The sequence below is a fragment of the Phalacrocorax carbo genome, chromosome 4 (assembly GCF_963921805.1).
Source record: "Phalacrocorax carbo chromosome 4, bPhaCar2.1, whole genome shotgun sequence".
NCBI classification, from domain to species: domain Eukaryota; kingdom Metazoa; phylum Chordata; class Aves; order Suliformes; family Phalacrocoracidae; genus Phalacrocorax; species Phalacrocorax carbo.
The window spans coordinates 13736913-13762620 of record NC_087516.1 but is presented as its reverse complement, the minus strand read 5'-3'; the positions used below and the strand labels follow the sequence as shown (position 1 = coordinate 13762620).

General features: G+C 39.3%; 1 protein-coding gene across 7 annotated transcripts in view; it reads right to left on the bottom strand.

Moving 5' to 3' along the window:
• PPP2R2C (protein phosphatase 2 regulatory subunit Bgamma) overlaps positions 1-25708 on the bottom strand; it is a 203731-nt gene that overhangs the window by 60655 nt on the left and 117368 nt on the right. For all 7 annotated transcript variants that reach the window (XM_064449100.1, XM_064449103.1, XM_064449102.1 and 4 more), the window contains 2 exons: positions 949-1046; positions 176-341 (listed from right to left, as the gene is read on the bottom strand). In XM_064449100.1, the coding sequence (XP_064305170.1) occupies positions 176-341; positions 949-1046 (264 nt within the window). The remainder of the gene's footprint in view (positions 1-175; positions 342-948; positions 1047-25708) is intronic.

Here is a 25708-nt window from a genome sequence, read left to right as displayed (position 1 = left end):
GTACAGCTATGAATAAAATACAGAATAGATACCAGAGTCAGTATGACAGTCTTGGTAAAGTCTGAAAGGGGGAATTACTAAAACAGTAGATTAAAATGAAAAAATATATACAGTCAGCGCTAAAATGCGCAAGAGCAAAATACTGGTATGTCCTATATACTCTCATCTATCTTACCATTTGTTGATAAAAGTGAGTGAGCTGCATTTTGCTGTGGTAACCACTTGATTTTGTTTATTTTTTCTTCTATCTCCAAGCTCTTCAAATAATCAAATTCAGGTTCATGGCTCTGGAAAGTGCTGTAAACATTGTACTCCCCCTGATTGTAAGGCTCATTTTTACTCTATGGAAAATAAGAACAACAAAAACATGTGGTTTATGATGGCAATATATCTCCATCTCTTAGGAAAGGTGTATAAGCAGCCTTATAAATATAAAAATACTGGAAGTGTAATCTAGTTTCTCATTTAAGACATGATATTGACATATTTGCTTCTACAGGAATGAAATTCCCTGTAAGTATTGATGCAACATTTAATAAAATGCAGATTTTCTGAAATGTCAATTATTCAGGAAAGCTTTCTAAAGAAGATACTACAGATGGACTGAATTTAGAAGTGAAACATAAAGGTATCACAGCAAAGGCATTGTTTTAAATAGAGTGGTTCCATCAAACAGGAAAAGCTATTGAAGCAATGTAGAAGTAAAACAAAAACAACCTTCTTTTTTCTTAGCTTAGAATTTTGGAGCTTTGAAGCATTCTTGTTTGGGACAGCAAACTTCCGAGTAAAAGATCCTTACCCTCTTTTACTTCCACTCCAAAGGGGTGACATTTTGTTTTATTGAATCTTGAGACTATAAACAAGTTTGTTAGTTAGATTCCATTAAAGTATTAAAAATAAAGCCAAGTTTTAGCAAGCTGTTAAGGACTACATTGGTAACTCACATACCTCAGGTTCCCTTTGGAATATAACAACCCGACCCCCCTTGTCACCAGTAGCCAGCAGTTCTCCAGTGTGGTTGAACTCAACTGTAGAAATAATATCAGCTGGAGGGAAAGAGAAAAAAGGCAAATTTTAGACTGCTACTATGACTCAAAGCTATTAGAAATATCAAGAACTCCAGGAAAAAAAAAAAAAAAAAAAAAGGCAACAAATGAGGGATTTGAAAGAATACAGATGAATTCAACAGCAAGTCACTAATGCAAACAGGCTGCATGCCATTACAATCTGAGGTTGCTACACAATGGAACAAGTGCAAACATAACGAGGCAAATTTGTGTTTCCAGCACATCTGCAGTTCAGGAGTGGAGGAGATCTCTGGAGAGGTTATGCTTCAAGAAGAGCAATCTCAGGCTGCCACAAAGCTTTTTTCAGTACCAGAGGTGGCAACAGCATTGGCCTCCTGCTATTTCCTCTAGCAAGGACCAATGTAACATCTCAGTACTGTTGCATATATTATTTATTATTCACCCTTTATGAGGGTTTTAATGTAACAGCCTAGCACTAGTTTTCTCAAGTACTGTTTGAGCCAAGACTGCAAATGCAAAGTATGTGTAGCCTGTCCTACCACAGAGGAATGAAGCCAGAACCAGAACTGCTCACTGTGCAATGCTGGCAAGAGCCTATTCAAATCATCATCTTCAGTAAATCATTTCAGCACCACAAAAATGTGTCATCAGACGATAAAAAGATCCAGTCTTTTTTTTTTTTTCCTCTAATTTTCAACAACTCTCTTCACCTACGCAATTGCATCAGCTTAAACAAGAAAGCTCATCAAAACCTGAGGCCAGTCTTGAGTACAAATCACTATACACCAGGATGAGAAGGGAAAAAAGGACTGTAGGAGCAAAAGAACTGGTTCTTCTGTTTGTATGACGGTAAATGCTAGAATCATAATCCACAGTTAATCCTGCACTATTAGCATAATTTAAATTAAAATGCCTAGTGCAATAGTAAATTAAGAAGCCATCATATATACAATCACAGACACATGCAGGGTATTACTCAGAGATTGCATATATGAATCCTCTATAATGATTAGTATTCACTCATCAGAAACATGGGCCAGATTTTTAGAGCCATCAGTAGTTAGCAGCTCCCCTTTAGGCATAAAAAGCTGTGGGTTTCAAACACGTTCATCTTCCATCGGTTTATATTGAGAACAATAAGACGACAGTGGGCTAAGCTCTTTAAAAACCTAGCCCCAAATGAGTTCACTAAAATTCAAAGGAATTGAAATAACAAGTGGATGTACCATTTACTTGATACATTTTATGAATTGAAAACATCTGTTCCTATTATTCTTTTAATAAACTAGCAGTTGAGCGTTAGAAAGCTTCTATTGCCAGTAGCTCTCATCAGCAACACAGCCATCGAGAAGCCAGATTCTTACTGGAACATTATAAACAATTCACCATCTAAAAAAGGAAAACTTTACCCTAATCACAGTAAACAAAAAATTCTTTTATTTTTTTTTTAAGAAATCTTCACCATTTGTTAAAAAAAACCCAACAACAACAAACAAACCAACCAACCTTTTTTTCCTTCACCCACTACCTATATAAAGGAGGAAGGGGGAATCATAAAGCGTGTATGCCATTTCCTTTTTTACTATAAAAAATGTATGGATATGTAGACGTCAGGAAAAATGGAACGTGATGACTTAGAGTATTTTGGGTCTGAACCCAAACCTTCTCAAAGTTGATGGCATTTGTTTTTTAAGTGGACTTCCATAGACTGTATTTTATAGGTAATAACCGCAAAAGCCCTAATCTTCTTAGAGTACAGGAAGAGTAGAGAAACTCTGCTTATGGTTGGTGATGCTCTGGGGCTTGGGATTGGTTGAGTTTGGTCTAAAAGACTGTATATTTTTTTTAATCTAAAAATCTCATCAACTTTTCTGGCATGTAAAATTCATTTATAGCGCTTCCAGTGGAAAAACGTTTCTTGGCTATTTTGTTCTTATCCTGCAAAATTCATACTGATAGTATCCATGAGCTCCTGCTTATAAAATGACACCTGCATGATTTTACTCATTTAAAGTTGAATCTTACCCCAACGATATAGGCAGAACTTCAGAAGTCTCATACTGACAGTCCTTTCAGAATGGAGATTTTTATCTTAAGCATGCAATGGGGGAGAAGGGTAAATGCAAAGGGAGGAATGAAATATCTATTAAAACATGTGTATTTGTGTGTGTATGCATGTGCATGTGTAATGTATATGTGATTTTCTCAACAGGTCATAAAGAAACAGATAAACTAACTGTGCAAAAGGACTGAATGGCATTTGAGCTTACATGTGTGAATACACTTGCCACTGGCCTGGAATATTTCCACAATGGCATAAAATACTCTTCTCTATGGTCACAATGGTCACAAAATATTGTACTGCACTTTACAGAGAGCATCAGCCAATGCCCAGTGAAGTCCACAGGAGTACTTGCACAGACTTCAATAGTAACTGAACCAGATTTATAAGAACACAGCTCTGCACTTAGTTGTTATATTGCATTTGTCATTAAAGTATTGTGTGCGGTTAAGTGATTATTGTTTAAAGAAAAGCAGCTAAAACATTAAGTATCTGTGGGCAGTGTATAATGATGTTGTTCTGAGGAAAAATCCTCTCCCCCCCAAGGTGTTTCTTCCAGATGCATCCCTCCTTTATATAAGAAAAACTAATTCTGAACTGAAAACTACCTATCATTTTTAAATTAACTTGTTCTGAAGAAGAGCAGATCCAATATTCTGACCTTAGAGGCTATGCAGCTTGTTGGTAAAAAATTATCCTTGAATTGGAAAATCACTTCTATTGATCCTGTAAATAACAGCTGAAAACAACAGCCAAAAAAAAAAATCTTATCCAGCGTATCTGTTCAGCAGGCAAACATTAGTCATGCTGTTTTCATAAAAGAGATTAGCCAGGCTGGCTCTTGCTAAGACTGAGGAGGTAGGAACAGAATCAATCAACAAAGGTCTTCATACCCTTCTGCAGAACATTCCCCTACATATTTATTAATGACGTAGCAACATCAGCCACTACGGTCCCATTCTGCAGATTCTTCCATTGGAGAATGGCCCCCTGAGCCTTCAGAGCAATTAACTACCGGATTTCACCCTCTCTAGGATATATAAATGCTCAACAATGGAAGAGCTGATGAATGCATGTACAGTAAGCCCTTGGCAAGGGATGGCAGAGATGAAAGACACCTTCCAGCATTCTGCACTACACCTCCATATCTCTGCTGGCAGTGCCAAGCTTTGCACTAACAATTAGGATTATCAGAGACAGAGATAATTTACCTATTAAGAACAATTATGGGTAACCTCAATGCCAACGGGCAAATGTTTCCCATCAGATTGCCAATCCCAACTTTTATCCAATATTAATCTTCCTACTCCGTTTTTAAATTCCCCATTCTGTCTGTGCAGAAATGTGTATACATTTGGATTTAAAAGTCATCATGCTCAACATTTTCTCTCAGTTAAAAAGCACAACTTGGACACTCAAAATACAGATGCTGACTGAGAAAAGCAAACCAAAAACCTTCAAAATATGAAAATACTCCAATGGGGTATACACCTGGTCATCTGTCCACATCCTGCCACAGCAACTGTTCCAGCCGGTACAATGTATTACAGACTTCATTCCCCAGACTAATTTTACATATTCACAGAAAGACATCATATTACAGCTTAAACCAACAGGAAGTTTTTCCTGATCCAGTTTCAAGTATTAAATTCCCTGACTCCTCGTCACCTTTGCTGTCTTGTACATCATTAACTAATTCCTCTGCAGCTTCACAATTTACACTCCTTAAATGTGCTTAACAGCTATGTTGTACCCAACAGCTGCTTCTTACCTAGATATATTCAGCTTTTCTAATACATCTAAGTCTATCAAAGTACATCTGTGCACATCAAGATATCTCTAGCTGATTGTACTGCTCTTCCCTCAACTTCACGAGTATTGTTCCAGCACGGATGCAGGCAAACAAACCCTCCAGCAGCCCTCCCTCAGGCTCAGTGTGGGGTGCAGTGAAATGAAGGTTGGTACTCATAGCCCACATTAATTCTGGCCTTTATTTCACACCATCGCATACTTGTAATTGTTCACTTTCTAGCCTCTTACAGGTTTGTTTTAAGGGTTTTTAATAGCTTGTTCCTATATAACACAAACAGGTCCCAATACCTTTACAACAATTAGAAAAGCCTTATCTATATAATAAAGCTTTGCATAATTTTGGGGCACCCTAACATAATCGCATGCTATTTTCCACGTACTGCGCACTCAGTGAGGCAAAGCAAAGTCCTTATTCATCTTCATACAGTCTTTTGGTCAGAAAACTCAAGCAACTCTAAGAAATGCTCAACTGTAACTTTGTTTATGTTACTTTTACTAACAATTTCTACTGTTCTGGGACCTTTCATTTGAAGGCCCTGGTATACTTTATTTTCCTTCAAAAGATCACGAAAGCAAAGAAAATTTCAAAACTATTTTACCCAGCACAGAAATGCAGCTTTCTGGACAGCAGGAGCAAGTTTTGAGGGCAAATAACATCACACAATGGAACAGGGAAAAGAAGACCAGGGAATATTATGTTCTGTTGAATTGCACTGTGATCCTGATCGATAATTAAAGTATTTGGAATGGGCCAGAACACTGGAATTAACTCCCAAACAAAAAAAAAAAAGCTGTGAAATCCTACCAGCTAGAACAGTTCAGAACTTCTCCTTTATATCAGGTCCACCACAATCAGCATGGCAACACTGTCAGCCTGAGCTGACTGCATCAGCATCTCGGTCAGGTTTATGTTGTACGTGTTCCCAGTGGCTAGCAGGCAATCTTGTCGTCTACATTATTTCAACCAAGTTCTGACCTGGCCTAACCTTGGTTTGTGAAATCCAATAAGATCACAACACAATCTGGCATGGCTGCAAGCAATATTCAGTCATACTGATACAAAAGTCCCTGAGGAGCATAATCTGGAAGAAACAACAAAGAAGCTTGCAACAAAGAGAGTCATAAAACAAAAGGACAGATGGTATATAGAAGAGGAGCAGTATTACAGTATCTCGTGTGAAGGGAAGGCCATTACAGTGAGCTGTGTTGTCAGAATTTAGTTTAGACTTGGGGGGGAAAAAAAAAAGGCGGGGGGGGGAAAAATGGGTGGAAAAAGTCTTACTTTTTTTTAAGCGGAATTTTCAAAGGTTTCCTCAAGCAGCTAGAAGACAGAGTATGTAAAAGCTCAAAGGTATGAGGGTCAGATGAATCCTCCTCTTCTGAAATAGCTGGCAAAGAGATCCTTGACAACAGGAAAATTTCCTACTGGAAGCAGCGGACTCTGTAACGCACATTCATTCTGGTTCACAGCAGTGTTATTCACCATCTTGGATCCAGGGGTTGTATGACACCAGAAACCAGGCCTCAGAATTCAGGTAAACACAATGCAAAATCTCACACATCAGACTGTCCACCTTGGCTGGGTCAGAAACTTAATGCTAAACGCCAACACACCAGAAAGCCAACTCCACTCTACTAGTAGACACGACATTCTGTTGACCTACACATAAACAACCTGATCACCTCTCCAGGTCACCAAAACAGCATAGGATACAAGCCAGTACACAGCTGGGCAGCCATACAAGATGGGCAGATGAGAGAAAACCAGAGCCCGAGGACGCGTGAGATGGAGAGAGAGAGAACATGTGAACAAGTTAAAAAGAGCAAGACTATGAAAAAGGTCACAAAAGAGCATATGCAAGAGAGCATATGCACATAAAAGAGCTTGAGAAAGCATGAAGGAGCACAAGGAAATGTCACAGCAGAAGAAAGTAGTTTGAAATGAAGGATCTATCTGCCCCTTTGCTCCTGGGATTACCTCTCGTCCTGGCAAGTCCTTCGCTTTTCTTTTTTTCTCATTTATTATGGCTTTAAAACCTAATGGAGTTTGTGCTGCAAAATGGTGTTTGCTCCATGTTAAATGCACGGGCAATGCAAAACACAAGAGGAAGCTGAGTTTGGCCAAAGCAAGCTTTGGACACAGATGCTAATAGTGTAAGTGCTTCAGGGATCAGTGAAACAACGTGATCAATCAATAACAATGAAATCCAGAGACGTGTCCACTACGCATCATGTAGTTGTTTTCCTAACTGACACCTTGCCTGGCTTCATTGCTAGCACAGACAAATATATCATGGGCAAAATCCAAACAGCCCATTGAATCCTGTCAAGCAAGAACAAGGAAGTTTATTGGGCTAAATACCACCTTTCTTCTTGAGTATAACAATCTCCTCCTGATGTGAAATCCAAAACCACAGGGTCAAATGATGAACAGCTTTTGAAAGGCTGCTTGAAACAAGAACACTTCAGCTGGGGATGGCAGTAAGTAATAGTAATAGTAAAAAAAAAAATAAAATGGAAACATCAAATTTCCTAACCTCAAATCCTGGCAAGCCCTGAGCAAATCTTTCCCCTTTTCCATCTTTGATCTCCAACTTTTGGATTTTAGGAATGGTACATGTACACATGTCAGTGGCTTGCATCAGCCCTGGCTGATCATGAGACCATCATGATACCACTGAGTTTCACAGGTCCATAGAATCATAAAGGTTGGAAAATACCTCTAGGATCATCAAGTCCAACTGTCAACCCAACAATACCACATCTCCTAAACTGTGCCCTGAAGTGCCACGTCTACATATCTTTTATATACCTCCAGGGATGGTGACTCCACCACCTCTCTGGGCAGCCTCTTCCAATGCCTGCCCACTCTTTCAGTAAAGAAATTCTTCCTAATATCCAGTCTAAACCTCCCATGGTGCAGCTTGAAGCCGTTTCCTCTCATTTTATCGCTAGTGACCTGGGAGAAGAGACCAATGCCCACCTCGCTACAACCTCCTTTCAGGTAGTTCTAGAGAGCGATAAGGTCTCCCCTCAGCCTCCTCTTCTCCAGACCCTTTGTATCCCTGTATCCTCAGGGACCAAGGAAAGCACCTTCCCATTCAGAACATCTGAAGGTAGGTTCAGTGCTCATGCAAAGAGAGAATTTACTTGAAACAGAATCTAAAAAACCAAATCCAAAATTTGCACCCCCTCTATGAGCACCTATGACCACAGTGATTTACTGTTTCTACCCTTTAGAGTTTTACAGAGCTTTAATAGAGTTGGTTTTTTCTCCAACATTTTTGTATGTATTTATTTTAAGAGCTTAGAAAATGTTTTCAACAGCTTTTTAATCACATGCTAATTTCTAGTTGTATTTCTCAAATTAGAAAATCAGGAAATGACGCCCAACTATTGGAGCACAGTCAATGTGAAAAACATTTTTTGTGTACAGGACAATTATGTAAAATAGATTATCTGGGTTCTGTGCTAAAAAAATACTTCATACTGAATAGAAGTCACTGAGATTCAGTTTTTCATAAAGTGACCCCCCCCAATTTTATTCTTAATTTAAAAGCTCACAGCCCTTCTTTCAGAGGTTCTGGAAGCCATCGCCCTCCTGCAGAGTACAAGGCCTCCAGGGAAACAGGCCAAAGAGACTTGACCTTCTGCCCACTGAGGTATGTGGAAAGTTTCCCACTACTTCAGGAGTAAATAAGGTCAAGGAACATTTGTCAGATGTGGTGTAGCTGAAAATTAGGACACATTTCTCAAAATTTTGACTACAGTTTACATGCACTTCAGTTTCTTCATATTCAAGGTGACCTGCTTAGATCAGCAAGATGTTGCAAAGCTTCAGTTGGTAGTTCTGCAGAATGGCTAATTAACATTATTATTACCCTTGCTGAAGTCACTAAGCGCACTGCTTTGTGCCTTCATAATCTGAAATACTCAGTGGACTGATAAAAAGCTTGCTACAATTCCTTTTAATACCTATTTAGGGGCTTCCAAACAGAGGTACTGCATCACCTACAGTAACCCAGCAGCCTCTCTGTGCTGAGACTGGCAGGCCTTCCTCCCTGTATACTGAGAGGCAATGCAGGGGGTTGACTCCAGCCCTGCTTCCAGCAGGTACCTCAGCCACTGGGGATGTCCAAAGTGGCTCAGCCTGGGAAGCACTGATCCCTCTGTCCTGTTCAACCTGAGCAAACTGGAAAACTCACTAGAAAGCCTTTCACCTTTGGTAAATCTAAGCCCTTGAGTAACACTGGTCATAGCTATTCTTACAAGCAACTTAAAGAAAACAGTGCAGATCAGTCTCTATTATAGTGGAAAGATATGCACAGAAAACTTCTCAACATCATATCCCCTAAAAGCTTCTTCAGAGCTTACACTGTGTAACACATGCTAGTAATTTGCTTTTCTGAGATTTCGGGGGGTGGAGGGAAATGCAGCCAGATGTTTCTTTCTTTCTGTGTGTGCTGTCATATGAAGCAGCCATCTAAGCTAAGGATTCAGCAACAGGCTTGAAACACTCCACCTTATTAACAGCAGTGCAATTAGGAAACGTGCCAGTCCATTCCTTTTACCAACCAACACTGAAGGGCAAAAAGGAAAAAATCGCCATGGGCATCACATTATGCATTTACAACTTCCAGAGTGGAGTTTAAACTGGTACTTACAGAAGGAAGCCTGCCTGAGCTGGGAGCTTCTGCTCAGCTCCATGTTACTTCCCACTGAGGAGCAGCACAGCCTGGCTGCCAGCAAAAGACAGATTAGAAATGGTGCTGCCAAGTGTGAAAAATGCTAGGCAACCAGGTTTTACTGAGACACAAAAAGACATTGAACTTCACCTCTTATTTTGGAGCAAATTAATCCCAAAAATGGAAAGCGTACAAACTATTAAAATATACTAATTTTACTTTCACTGTCAGAAGTGATTATGCTTGTGCATAATTGCAATGATCTACAATGAGCAAACATCAAGTTTTACTAAAAGGCTATTATAAAACAAGGACAAAAAAAAATCCCACACATATTTAGAATTTTAAAGGAAAATCATTAATTTAAAATACATCAAAGAGTAATGAAGAGTCATCCAAAATTTCAAATATAATCCTGAATAACTAGATTCAATATGTATGTTATTTCCCATGTATTACATACAAACTTCAATGGAATTTCACTGCCAGCTGGTTCTGAAGTACTTTTTTTTTTTCCCCTCTCTTAACTGAGCAATTAAATTCCAGAAGCAAAGCTCTCAGTAACTCTGTCACAGCAGTTCTCATGTTCAAAGTGCTTTCCTGGCATTAAACCCCCCAGCAACCCAAGGAAGCCAGTAAGGAAATGTTAGCATTCCCATTTTACACACAGGAAAAATGAAACAGATCCTCTAGAGTTTTCATCCAAGATCAGAGAAGCAGTTTTGATTATACACATACTCAGTGACAGATAATCCAGGCTGTGGCTCAGCAAAACATTTCTATTCAATAAACTACTTCATCACTTGCCTAGAGACTTAAATGTTCTGCATTCAGTTCAAATGTGTATGCATGTTGTTAAATGAATATACTGATGGAGCCCTAACAAACAAAGCCTTAGTTACCATGAACCAAAGAAGCAAAAGCCCCACTGAGCAGGCTTTTGGGTGAAGCCGGGGAGATATAATCCTAAAAATCATGAAGGGCTGGAGCTAGGAGCTGGACCAGAGCCAGAGCCTTTGAGCACAGAGTGATGACAAGGAAAGCAGAGACACAACAGCCATTTTGGCGCTAGTAAATGAAGGAGAGCTCCAGGACATTCTTGGGCATTGCAGTGCTATGATTCATACTGTTAAATTGCTAAGAGTGGACCTTGACAGGCTTTTGGCTGTGATAAATTGCTCTCCCCCAAACACCACTTTGGCATGGCTCAAGGTTATCACAAGCCAGGGACATTTCTCAACAGGTAGCATGCATGCAGCCACAATGTTTTGGAAACAGTGGAGGGTCACCCTCAGAGGCACCAGCCCCTCCATGCCAGCTGGTCGCAGTGCTCCCAGCTCCCTCAGCTTACTGAGGCAGGTGTACTTAATGACTGCCACTCATAGGAATCAGTGTTGCAGACAGATCAGTAACACTCACACTATGCTATGTCAAATTATAGTATGGTTTTCTGCTAAAAGTGGCAGAGGCTGGGGTTTCCCAGAGTACAAGGGGCTCTGGAGCCTGTAGAACTAGCACAGGGAAAACAAACCACATTTTCTTTTCTCGGTCTTAACGCACAAGGGTAGATGGCAGTGTTTAAATCTACTGATCGGACACTTTGACTACAGGCTCCAAATAAACTATATCCAAATACTGTGAGCAACATACAGCTCTAACTTATACATCACTGGACATCTCCTCTGTGACTCCCAGCAGTGGACCAGCAAGCTAAGGTCACACACAGGGCTTGTTGGCTGTCATGGGAGCCAACTACATGCCAAGCCATGTAGATGTTCATCTAACATTAGCATCCATCCGCTTGGCAGGCTCCAAAGGCAATTCAGCTGACAACTCTGAATTTGCCTCTGGGTCTGTCAAAGATCATATAACTGTGGGACTTCTGGGAGTGCCTAATACTTCTTTGATGAAGACCACGCACATCGTAATGTATTAGATCCATTCTAAGCATCCTTTGAAATCAGTGTTTGTGAGCTTTCAGAATTATCCAGGTAGTATGGCTGGCTTAAGTGTGTAAACTAACGCCAAGTTCAAAGATCATCTTCTTACTTCCATCAAGATCTCTTCAGCAAGTGTACAGAATGATCCCAAGACCAGCAAAATCAAGTTTTTTGGTGTTAACGGGTTGCTCCTAAGCCGGTCTAAAAATGCACAGGATAACTGTTCTGTTTCAGGTTCACTACTGACCCAACTGCTTTAATGTTTGGTAATGAGTACGGAAATAATGCCCAAAAGGCCAAAGTATTTTTGTGTGTGTGTCTGCATATATATATTCACACACATATGTACGTATCCAACTAAATAAATGTGAGGAAAGATGGGATTACGCATGTGTTTAAAATGAAGAGCATGCTAAATCACCCTATTATGTCAGAAAATAGAGGAATTCCTGGCCCTGAAAGATTGACTTCTAGATAGCTGGAGTGTGCAAAACCCAACAATAAACTTGCCCTCAGGTTTAAATGTGTCATATTTCCATAATTACTAAAAAATTAAAGAACAGAAAACATTAAAAACCAATGCACCTTTCCCCAGCCTGTGTCTGGTAAAGAAATGTCAAACACTGTTAACAGCCTCAGGAAATAAACGTTCCTGTTTTGGGATATTCCCAAAGGGCATCAATTACATAATGGGACCGGAGCAGTATATATTACAAATTCTATGGACAATGTCTAAAACAGCAACTGTTTGCTGGCCAGGCAATTTCAGATTTTTTTCCTACTCTGAGGAATGTAGCAGCATGCAGGTAACCCAGTAATTACACTAAACAGCCCCGAAAGCTCTTTCCACTCTAATAATACAATATCGCAAGTGGGAACTTGGATTGTTCCCACTGTGTTCACAACTAGAGACTTCAAAGCTTCAAGCCTGTCATGTTTTAACGCTAAGCGCAATCGTTCCTTCTTCACCAAAAGGTTAAATGCAAAATATAGCTTCTGCCAGCATACCACTAAAGCTGAAAAGTTAAAAACAAAATAGTCTGGAAAAACAAACATCAGTAGGTCAGATTTTTGTCTCCTCTACAAAGATAGATCTAGAGGAATTTTCTTAGGAGCCTTCCCAGATCAAGGGGGCTTCAAAGCATATGCCGATGCCTCATGAGTCTGCAGGCACGCTCCCCAAGGCCATGCCTCCTGGAGCCATATAGTTTGAGAGCTGCTAATTTGCAGCCCACACAGATAACACTTAGACATCTAAGCTGTTGAAAGAAGTGCAAGGCTTCCAACCCCCTCCCAATATCCTTGAAGCTGTGCCTTACAATCATCGCCGGTTGTGAAAACACAGTCCACAGTAATTACTGCTGTGCTCTTGAAGCAGAGCGGCCTTTGCTGCAATACAGCAGTTCTGAGGCATGAGGCCAACCGAAGCCTCGAGTCTATTTTAATCCCACTATAATTATAAATGATGGATATGTAGTTAAGATGCCTCTGAATTTTTGTTTGTATGAGGATGTATTTATGCACTGCAGCAGAGCACTGCAGAGGAATAGCTGAGCTAGTACTGACTGAATTGGCATCAGAGCCAATATAAAAACGTTAGCATGATGCTGTGCCTGAGACATCACTGCTGTCAGGACACACTGCCACGTTCAGAGCTAACTACAAAACATACCTTTTCACCATCCTCCATTAAGCAATGTTGACATATCCATTAAATACAGAATGAAGAGAAAAGGTGTTGACAGGTTTCTCCAAGGCAAAGAAGTAGAGAAACACACTGGTTAGTTGTTCAAAGGACCGTGATGAGGGGAAAGGTTTACTCAAGTCAGAACGCAGAGTAGATGCTGGAAAATTTACCAAAGGTCAGTTGAGTGGAGTGAGACATCGCGTTCCCCAGGCCTGGCACCAGCTTGCTGTTGCCACCAGACCTTGGACTACAGTGAAGGGGACAGATGCAGACCCAGACACTCTTTCTTAACCCTGGAAGAAACCGGCTCACTAAAACAATATTTTTATTTCACGTTGTTATGTCTAAGTGACGCAATAGTTACCAGAAAAGTAGCAAATAAACTCTTTATTTCAGAAAGCAACACATCACTGCACTTTGCTAGAATATCACCCCAGAACAAATACATGCTGGTTTTAGTTTAACAACCTCATATGAGCTTGCACAATTAGTGGCTAATTAATGTGAGAAAGAGGTTTGCTTCTACACAGACTTTGCACTAACTGCAGGGTCCAGGATGACGCGGTATCATATTAAATATATTGTTAGTACTAAGTATATTTTCCACTGAAACCAGTAAGAAGTTGTTCTGTAATTATTTACACTACAGGCCTTCTCCAGATCACAGTTCTTCTGCATTGTTTTCTTCCCAAATTCAGAAATTTTGTAGAAACAGAATTGAAATACAAATTTCACATTAAAAACAAACAAACAAACAAAAAAAAAAAAAACAAAAACAAAAAAATCATCATGAGTCCTGCCACAGATTCTTATCACAAAGGGAGTTAGCTCTTATTTTGGTGTTCCATGTTTAGAATGGATGCCTGAAGAAAGCAGCCAGGCCCTGCAAATCCTTTACCTGTCTCTCTTCTGAAGTCCTACAAGCTCCCAGATTATTTAAGGCAAACAGAGCTTGCAGAAAGACATGAGGAAGTACAGGGACGCTACTTTAGGCTAAACTAACCTCCCAGAGCGAGGTACAGTTTTAGAGGCACAATCCAACCCTCAATAAGGACCTAGGGATTTGACCTGTACCCAAGTTCACTCATGCAGGGAAGCTGAAACGGGTGGCAAAGCTTCTTTTCCCAGTGATTTTGCACAGATTTTTGAGCTCCTTTCAACAGAAGAAATTATTTTATCTGCCCACTTTCATCCCACTGTTGATCATTCCACGTATACCCTGGGAAACTGTCTGCCATAAATATCCAACCATCAAGCAGTCACTAAAAAAGCTCCTTTTACAGAAAATAGACAAATGAGAGTCATTACCATAAAGGCCCTATGATGAGGAAAGAAATTTATTGTTGCACTAATGTTTCTCATGATGATGTGAGATGCAGAGTCTTTCAAAAGATGCCAAGAGTAGTACCTGGCCAGTTGGAGCTAAAAGCATACTGATAGCTTCAGAAAGGCAGCACCAAACCATATAAAATGGATACTTTTTATAAAGGAAAGCAAGACACTATGAACCACCCAGAAAAATCTCATGTTTTTCATCTGTTTTTTGAGCAACTGACAAGATTTATGAGCCAGCTGGTAAAATAATGAAGGAAAGAGGCCAGTAAAACTATACAAAGCTAAGAGAAACTGCCTTGTACTAATTAGAAACAACGTGCAGTCTGATGACACTTTATAGATTTCAATTACCATACTCGGCAGGAAGGAGCTTTCAAACATCTGTATGATGATTATTCTCCACTGGGATGTCATTTACAGTGCAAAGTATTAAAAACAGGGCCAAAAAAATCGATTATAATCTTTGTAAATGAGCATATTCTTGATCTAAGGGATTTGAACGTCTGTGTGGAAACCGACTTTAAAAGGAGAGACAGAAACTGATTTGACAATGAAATGTGCAGCAAATCCCCCATATCTGATTTGCACAAAATTAAACTTAAGGATCATTAAAATAATAATTTGTATATAAAGTGCAAGAACAAAAGAATATTATTATAAGTCAAGCCTAACAAAGCAATTACTAACCACATGCGAGTTTCAAGCAGAGGCTTTTTTATTTTAAATTTTTAGGTGAATATCCAGAAATACTGTCCATTGACCAGGATTACTTGGATGAGTAGAGACATGTACACACCAGGCAGTAATACAAAATCAGATATTTTATTTTTTCTAAATTGTTATAAACAATATTCATATTTACATAGGAAAACACAAGCATGCAAAAGTAATAGGGAGAGTAGGAAGCAACCAATAGCCAATGAGAATGTTATTTCAACTGGTCACTATTTAATACATTAGTGCAGAGAATCAAGGATTTTACCCTGTAATTAAAGGAAACCAAAATAATGTGGAAAAACCTAAATTACCTGAGAAAAATATAAAAATCTAAAATTTACCACTGCAAAATGAAAAGAAAAAAAAACCCAACCAAAACCAACAACAACAACCAAAAAAAAAAAATCAAAAAATCCTTGAATGGACAATGGACTGAAGGTTTTCTTTTCTCATTTACTGATTTTCAGACATGCCTGTTACCTCAGAGAATATGCTTAGAAGGTATGCGAAAGCAATGCTGAATTTTATTCAAGAGCAAATTGGAACAACAATGGCCAACTGCAGGAAATGGCTATAAAATTTGCTGGTCATTGCATCAGAATCCTTAATCGCAATACAAAAATCTGGCAGTGTTAACCTGACTTTGCAGAGCACCAATACGACCAAGCACCACAAGTATTTTGTACAGACAGTAAGATGACTATAACTTTCTCTTGGAGGCAAAACTTATTTGCCTTTGTAAGGGTAGATTAATGATCTACCAATATACTGCTGTACTTTAAGAATATTCTGAAGCACAAACATATGGAGAATGCAGGCGCTTGCTGAGTAATGCCAAAAGCATGCTATTCCTGTGCTAAAGGTTGTCTCCTAGTAATTAAGGAGGTACTAACCGAAGGTGTTGGTTTTGACCTTTAAAGCCCTAAGCAATTTGGAAATCTAGCTGAAAGACCAGGCTTTCTGTGCGCTTCCCCTCTCCTTCTTCTCTCCTTTTGCTTTTATAGTGATGATTAGAAAGAAGCTGTCAGTTCCCCTCTGACATTCTGTCATTTGGTCAGGCAGGACCTGGACATATTAAACTCTCATTCAACTTCACAGCTCTTTTCTCCTGGAGGGTACCTGGGGAGAAAACTAAGAGGGTATTCTGGAAGAGTTTTTTTATGAAGCAACCAACCAGTTTTGTAGTAGGCTACCACGCGGATGAGCAATTTGAAGATGATAGTGGGGTTTTTCTGGTCAAGAAAAGGAAGGCAGTCAGAACTTAGGACAAGATACCAACCAGCTGTGTATAATCAAAGATGGAGGATACTTTCACAATCCCTGGCCTCTTTGTTGCCATGGAACATCATGGCTGTTCACTGGTGTTCTGGAAGAAGAAACTGCGCAACATATTTAATACCATGTACTTCACAGCATTAAAATAAAGTCTGAATTTCACATCAAAATTCAAGATAACTAGGTTAACGCAGGACGACTGCAGCAGAGTTTCAGCAGCACAGGAGTCTCTGAAGCTATTTTGAGCAGTAGCAACTACTTAAGTAGAATCAGCGAGTGGCCACATTCCCTATTGTTGGGAATAACAAAGCTGGAACACCTCTAACAGGCTACCTAGGGATTACTTCAGCTAAATGCAGCTTTGTTATCAAAAAAGAAAAGGGTTTTTTTCAGCCTGACAGCACCATAAAAACTCTTGTTCATACTGAATGACACATGAACAGAGATTGGCGTTTATAATTTTCTGCTGGTTAAAGACTCATTCTTGCTCCCGTTGAACTAAATGAGGCAAAACTGCCATTGATTTCAATCAGGTTGTCAGTAGACCTTAAAGATACTAACCATCAGCACTTACTAATATGGAATTATCAGCGGAAAACATATTGACTAGTTGATCTAAATACTTTATCTTCATTCATCAAACACTTACTCCAAATGAACAAAGACAGAAAACTGAACCCAGACTAAAGGTCATGCTGAACTTACAAATTGCAATGACTGCTGATACACATTACCAGCAGCAGCAGCAGCATAATGTATATTACACCCATTCAAACCAACGGACATAATATTAAATGAGAAACACACGGCACATCCCCCCTAAGCTTCCCGGCCCTTCAAATTCTGCCTCAGTCAGAAACATCCTCCCCCTTTTCACATAAAACATGAGTCAATGATAAAAATAATTTCATACAACTGGTGACTTATTTGCTGACAGCCTTTAAAAATAAAAGCCAAAATCAACTTGTGACTATAAATGCTACAACTCTCGTAAAAAGCTCTTAAACTCCATTAGTAGTATTTTTAACTTCAGAGAAATAATTAATGTACTATAAAAGAGAAAGAGTGGTAAAAATTCTGAATTTAATTATATGAGTGGTATTCTATATATACTTAATTGCATAGCAGTAACACAACTACTTTCATTACTCTTTATAGCTTCAGATGCCCATTAGCACAATCCCCAAGGTTCCCTATAAATAATTAGATTAGGAAAGGGGGACTCTCTGATGAAACGCAATAGGATGTGATCCTTATGAAACAGCACATCTTGAATCCAGATGCTGACATGACAACATCATGAAGAGCTAATTTGCACATCCAAATTAATACCATCATGATGATAATATAAAAGAAAGATATGCATGTAAAATGAGCTACAGAAAATAATGTCAAAAAGAATTGACGTACTTATATTACAAAAATACATCTTTTTGACACTTTAACCCAGTTGGAAACGTGTAAATAGACTAAATGTCATATTCATGAGCATAGAGATACTTAAGCAGACTTACTAGAATTTAATCCAGTACTTGGCAACACATGGGCAAGCTGTTTAATAAATAGTTGTACCCACCAAACATGTGCAGTGCTCACATAAACAGGTGAATAAATTTAATTACATTTTATTAAACATCTGTTTCCCTTTGATACACTGCATGTTTTTGTATTGTTTGGTGCTTAGGTACATACCATCAACAAAATCAGCAGTGATATATTTTTCGAAGGGGCATAAAAGACAGAAAAAAATGGCGTTTAAAAATATTTTAAAGAGAGTCAGGTATTTCTGCAGCTGTCATGAGCTGTCTATCTGCATATTTACATATCTGAATAGTTAAGAAATTTCTCCCTCAAATCCCCTTAACAGAAAACAATGGGATCTCCACAGAAAGGGATTCAAGCGAGATGTATGTAGATACACACTTAGCTATAGTTAGCACTAATCATGACAAAAGTTTACTAGCTGGGACAGAAAGATATATTTAAAAAACAACAACAACAAACCACCCCAAAACAATTCCATATCCTCACAACAATAATCTTAACATCAAAATAAAACATTTTTCTGGCCAACTGAGACACACAGATGTAAGTGGGATGTTAATGGGAAGAACAGCAAACTTTTCCACTTTGTGTTTGGGTAGTTATGATGAAGCATGCATTATTTTTGTACATAATATTACACCTACTACATGAACAACAAGAATTACAGGGTGCTTCATTACTCCTTCTAACAAAACACTTCCTTTCAAAAGAAGTTTACGTGCCAGCTTCTTCATTACCAAGTCTTTGCTTACTGAGATTGATCCAACACTGTTTAAGTCACTAGGAGTTCCTTCCAGGGACTTCAGGGGAAACAATATCAGGACCAAAGTATACGAGTAGAATACATTAACAAAACCAAAAATCAAATAACCAGCAAGACACACAGGCAACATGCCGTGAAGAAACGTATGTGAGGCATAAGTGAAAGCTTTTATTGGTATATGAAAGCATTTTCATGAGCTTTTGCCACTGTAACCCTCATGCTCCTGCACCTACCTGCCTTTTTTTTTTTTGTCACCTCTTGCTGTGCACTGTCTAAGTTATAAGGTTCTGGTGGCATGTTCATTTTAATCACCTATAAGGCGACATATACTCTTGTGGCACTGAAGTGAATAAACAACACAAGGCCTTTTATTTTGAGAAGACACAGCTAGCTTCTCTTAGCCATGATCTTTGTTGTACTTTACCCAAATAAAAGCCAGCCTCAATTCGATGCAGTCCCTCACTTCAAAGGCCAAATATTTATATATATATGTGTGTGTATATATATATAAAGCTCCTGTGCATCATCCTAAACAGTCAATAATTTCCCAATGCATAAATTCACACAACACCATGCCTACAAACAGAGCTGTCATGCTTGTTTTGCCTCCTCACAATCTGCCAGCCACACCGTCTGTGCTTTGCAGCAGCACTGAGACCCATTTCTGGACTTACATGGTGCAAATCGATGGCATTTTAGGGGCCTTATTCCCTCATCTGCTTTCCTATAATACTTCATTATGTGCTCAAAGGTTGGAAGTTCTGCTCCAAAAGATGCTACTTCTGAAACACTGTCAGATGATTTAGGATGGTTTTGGCAGATAAGGGTTTCTGAAGTTACATAAGCCTAAGCCTGTGCAATAAAGATCGAACTTAAGTCCATGTATAATTTCACACATGCTTCATTGCTAACTTTTCCTGTGGAATGATCTTACATGAAATTTATTCTATAATACTAGAACTCACTAAAATCAGGAGATACACACAATCCATCGAAAACCTAAAGAACACAGATACTAGTTTAGGACATAATCTCAAAACAAAACACTATAATTCCTGGCAGGAGAAAATTTAGGGAGGTAGCTCCTGTGAAATATTTTAATATTACTTTATTAGATACCAAAAAACACAATAGGCAACAAAAGGTAAAACAGTTCTGGAGCAGGCCCTAATCTTTTTGGTATTTTCAGACTACAGCCAGAGGACTGATAGCAGAAGATCACTACCACTCTGGCACCTGCCAGTATTTGGCAAAGCTGGGATATCACATGGCATGGATGTAACATGTATTCTCTTAATATAGGAGTTCTAAACATAAATCTTTTAAAGCTATTTAAAGATATTAATAGGGCAACAAGAGGACAATGGAAGGTTGGTTTTACTGCTACCTCTGTTACATCCCAGCTGTATTCTCTTCTTACATCAGTCTAGCAACTCCGCACAAGAACATTTACGCAGAGAGGTTTTTTTAATATAAAGGAATAATGTACAGATAAGAATTACAATAAGGTTCATCATTCCTCCTCACTAGTCTCTTTATTACCCTCATTAATACTGCTTTTCTGACTACAGACCTGTGCCTTCAAGTTCTTCCTCATCTTTAATTTCTCTCACCTGAATAGGCCCGTGGGACTTATCACAAGGGTAATGTTAAGTATGTTCACATGACTTTCCAGGATTTTTATGTATGCATCTAGTCTCTGACTTGCAGAGATCATAACTGGAGCTTTAACAGTCCTTCGCTGGGAATCAGCTAAATGCATACCAAAAGAGATATAAATTTGCCTGGACTGGTGATAACACTTCAGTCTATTTAAGTGCATTCACAGTTCTTGGTAGCAGAAGTTGCTATTAAAGGAAACTCTTGGGAATCTATACAGTTAAATTTTCACTGAAGCCCCTGTATCTTCACAGCCACATAGATTTTGTAGCTGCCTAAACACCGTGCACATTAAAGAGTGTCTTAAAGACTGCATCTTTAGGTTGCCATAATATCCTGCCCTGAAATAAAAATTAATGAACTTAAAAAAAACAACCACCAAAACCAAAATCAACCCAAACAAAAAATTAACTACTACCAGTGGGAAAACATAATTATTGTTTCCCATCTGTTTAAAGACCAAAAAAAAAAAAAAAGCAGACAAGAAGAGCCATTTCACAAGTCTTCAGCTACAACTGGAATTTGAGAAAAAAAAAAAGTGTCAGTTGATGAATTAGAAACTTAATTACATCTGGGATAAGACATTTTAGAACCCAAAGGAAAAGTGATTTGCTGAATGTCAGTATGCTCAGATGCCCACCAGCGAGCAGTCCCTCCTCTATTCCAGGATTTCAGCGAAGACAACATACATGTCAACCACAGAAGAAGAAACACAAACTAATGAAACTCTGTGTAAGCTGTAATTACACTGTCTCAGTGAATGGCACTTGGGGTATTGTGAACAGATTGTACATGTTAATTCACACAGGGCTTAATGAAGCATTCCCTGTTCTACAAACTTCACCTCTTGATTTAATTAACCTTCATACCTATACATGCACTACCTACCAATCATAAATATTGGAAAACCCTTAAATAAACTACAATGCTTTCAAGCTACATTAGAAAATTATCAGAGGTTCAGTTTATACTCAGTTTGGCAGCTCAAAAAGGAACTGTAAGCAAATTATAAGGTTCTTAGATGATAAGAACTCGCATGGCAAATTTGGCCCTGAATCAGCTCTCCCAAACATAAGACCTAGTCCCTTAAAATGAAACTGCCGCAAAGCATAATCGATTCACTCACAACAACAACAACTTTCTAAGATTTTACTAAAAGAAAAACAAACACTAAAATAATCTAGGAGGCCCTACCTTACAGAAGACTTTCAGATATTAAGTATGTTCTGCTTTGCAGAACAAAATAGAGGGCTTACATCTTAGGCTTGTAGGCACAGCTTTTCACAATACAAATATTTAAATACATAAAACTGTATAATTCTCACCGACTCTTAAAAATGTAAAGGACACTCATCATGGTCTCAAATGTAAAAATCATCATCTCAGAGACCACAGCAGCAAATCTTTTATGAGTTTGGGACTGAGCAGGCTGTTCACACACACCCTGCAGGCCTCCCGTTAGCCTGCATCCTCCTGTTCCCAGTACCAGAGGGGCTGCACTTTCCAGTCTTGCAGATTTGATCAGCTTTAGAGCCTGGATTATGTGAATTCTCTGCTCTAGTCACTTATGGCAAAACACTGGAGCACTGCAAATAAATGGTGTTTCCTGCTGACTTCAAAGAGTGAAACATGCACCAAACACAACCTCTCATTTCATAATCTCATCCTGTGTAAGTCCCTGCTCAGGCTCTAACACTCCAGGACATAATATCTAGAAGTGCAAAGGGAGGCTCTGTCTACTGTCCTCTTCCAGTGGGAACAAAATAGCAAAGCCTCATTTCACAGTTTTCTGCTAATGAAGGACAGCAGAATCTGCTGCCCCTGTACTTTGAGGGAACAAAGAAAAAGAATTGCATCTCAGAAAGGCACCTCAAAGGCACAGGAGCTACCAGGACTGCTCCTGGCAGGCAGGGCTCAGCTGCATTTACTTCACAAAGATTTAGTAGCTGTGTAAAGGACAAAGCAAAACTGACACTTTCCCTACTTCCCTCCCCCCACGATTCAAGTTTACATAACATACTTAATATTTTACTTTATTTAAAAAAGCAAGCTGAGATTACTTAATGCGCAAATTCAAAAAACAGTACTGATTTAGAGAACACAGGCTGCATCGGAGAAATACTAGTAAATGCTTCACAACAACAAAGAGCAAGTGGAAGCTGCAGAGATAATATATGTGAATCTCCAAAGTCAGTTTAATAGTATCTCTCATAAAACATTAATCTGCAAAAGTTAGCAAGCATGACACAGAGGAGGAGAACCAGTGGACTGGATAGAAGTTGGCTGAGGGATAAAAGGGAAAGTTTGCCAGCCACAGAAAATGAGGAGTCTGTTTGCATTTTTAAATTGAATTGTCTGTTTTTTCATCCAGTGCTAAAGACTTATATTACAAACAAAAAGACATAGAAAGACATCCCTACAAGCCTATGAAGCAACACAGATCATTATTTTAAAAAGAACAAAAGCAAAACCACATACAGTAAAGCAGAAAAAAAATCAACAAAAAGCAACAACATTTATGGTTACATTCTGTCATTCCAGGAGAGAGACTTCAAGGAGGGGGCAGAAACCTGTGTAATAGAGGCCATAAAGCAGGATTTTAAATTAACTGAGAACTCAGCCAACCTTGACATCTCAAACAGAAGGTACCAAATCTGTCCTCTCCCTTCACTGGAGCTATGCTATTCAGTTCGCATGAGATCCTCGACCAGTGTCGATGTCATTTTGGCATAAAGGATAATAATAATAATTGTATTTATGATGTATCCCTCCAAGGCAGCATGCAAGATCACTCAAGCAAGCTAAAACACGCCATAATACATGAAAATATTTGATAATATATTTTAAACCTGTACTTACTATTTTTCACTCCAGCAGAAAATTTGCAGCCACTGTAAAGCAATATAGCATTTTGTCTTATGCCATTTTATTGATGCAACCAAATGAACAAGTGTGTTGCTCATAAATGTAACGAGAGGAGTAGCTAAGCACACTTGCTCACCTCCCCACGGTGCTGCTAATTACTGGAGGACCACCTTCACCTGTGTTATTCTCTCCCTGGCTCTCAGCTCTTGGGTCCTGGCTGTCTGTTAGCAATTTGAACCTCAGGATACTGATACAGAAAGAAATATTGTGATGTCACGAAGTGCCACGCCCCAGTGAGACTAGAGACACAGAGCGGGATGAATGACAGTGCAACTGGCATTGAACAGTTGGGGGAGCATTTGATACGGGATATGCTTAGAACCTGCTGTGGTGGTATCACAGATCCTATCGGCAGATTGTCCATCACTACCCAGGGTGGTGGCTCAGTTGACAGCAGGGATGCTGAAGGTCCTGATCCAGCTTTGCCTCTCACCTGGTAGAAAGCGAAATTGGAACCAGCGCTTTCAAAGTCCCCTGGGCTAAGCCTGAAACCAAATTCTTTCAGTTCCCAGGTTGTCTCAACACAGGTAATGCACAGAAAAGGGCCCCCCCCCACCCCCCGCCATCTTCTCCCCCTCTTCCACAGCATTACTGAACAAGGTGGACACTCACAAGGCAGCTCCACAGAGCTCAGCTCAAGGAATTCACTAAGAATCTGAACACATCTACAGCTCAGGACCCTCCACAGATTCAGCTGGAGTTTAAGTCCACCTCAACCAGAATTAAGTCAGAATTGGGTGACATTAAGCCAAGGCACTTCTGACTTGCACATCTAAGCACTCAGGGATCTTGTGTTTCAAAACAGAAGCAGCACCAATTTTTTATTTTTAGAAACCTCTACAAGCTATGTGATACTTGAGAACAGGCACTCCCATTCTCCAAGATTTATACAACTAGTATAGATGCACTAACTGTGTCTGCACCAAAAAAGACTGAAAAGCAATACATTATCCAGGACTTTGCAATACTGGAAGCCACAGGGTAGAAGCTGACATTTTGTGGGTGTCTCCTTGCACCCTCCCATCCTCCTTGCACAACTAACTCATAAACTCCCTTCACTGTACTTCACATTGCGTGAAGGTTGCTGCTACCCAAATGAGAAGGCAAGGTTGATGCTACCACCTTACACACTGAGCTTCATCGGATGTTCACAACTCTTCAATGGCAGTGTGAGCGCCCAGGGTGCCACAGCAGGGACCTGGCTGGGTGGCTGAGTTTGCCACAGTATCCTTCACTGCTGTAGTCCATACACTATCTGTCACAACTATGAATAGTCCTGGAAGACCTAAAAAATCAAGGAAAAGGTCAAAATGTGGTGATAAGCATTCTTGTTCAAATTGTTATTTTCACTGAGGAAGTAGCTATAGATTTTATAAACGTCAACATGAAGATGTAGATTCCTTAGGGTGACCACTTCCCCCAGAGTCTGATGTTCATGTCTTGTCTGGAATGGTGAAAGAGTAATACATATGGTATAATCCTGGATTTTTAAGAAATCTGAACCGAACAGTTAGAGAATTAAGCTCATGGCAATTTTAACACCCTCAGATTCGGGTAACTGCAAATAAAGGAAGTCTCTCTCTGGAGCTATGCTGGGAAGCACATTGGGTTCATTAGTGTAAAGGCAGGGTAAGTGTTAACAGTGAAGACAGTGGCCTCTCTTATTTCTTTCAAAACAAAATTCTAGATGAACAACATGCCATAGTTCATGTACCACAGAAAACACCATGGTCTTCTGGATTTATTATCAGACCCCTTTTCAAAGTCCAAAGCTGTAAACTAATTTATGGCACCAGTTCACGTGTATTTGCTGTTATGACAAAACATAAAGCCAACACAGCTGATACCAGGCTTCACAGTAAGGGCTTTTCATAGCCCTAACTAAAAAGCCTTTTTCCACTCTTACTGATAGTATTATAGATCTTATTCAATAATTAAAGCTAGATTCCCCTTTCTTGCTGTTGTTGACAACAATCACAGGTGATACAAACAACAGGTATTTTGTTTTTCCTGGGACTGAAAGATCAGGGGTTGGTGAACCAAGGACTGCTCCATTTGCTTGAGTCCCATAAAAATAAACCTTGGTCTGCAAAAGCCAAATCTGTATCATATGGATTGCTTCAGAGTGCAACTGATTGAGGACATTTTTACTCTGGTCTGCAATTGACAGTACAATGCAGAGCAGAATAAAGCAACAGACTTGGAAAAGCTATTTATAGTGCATGTGCCCCAAGGAGATATAGCTAATAACTAATTCATTTCACATCACACATTT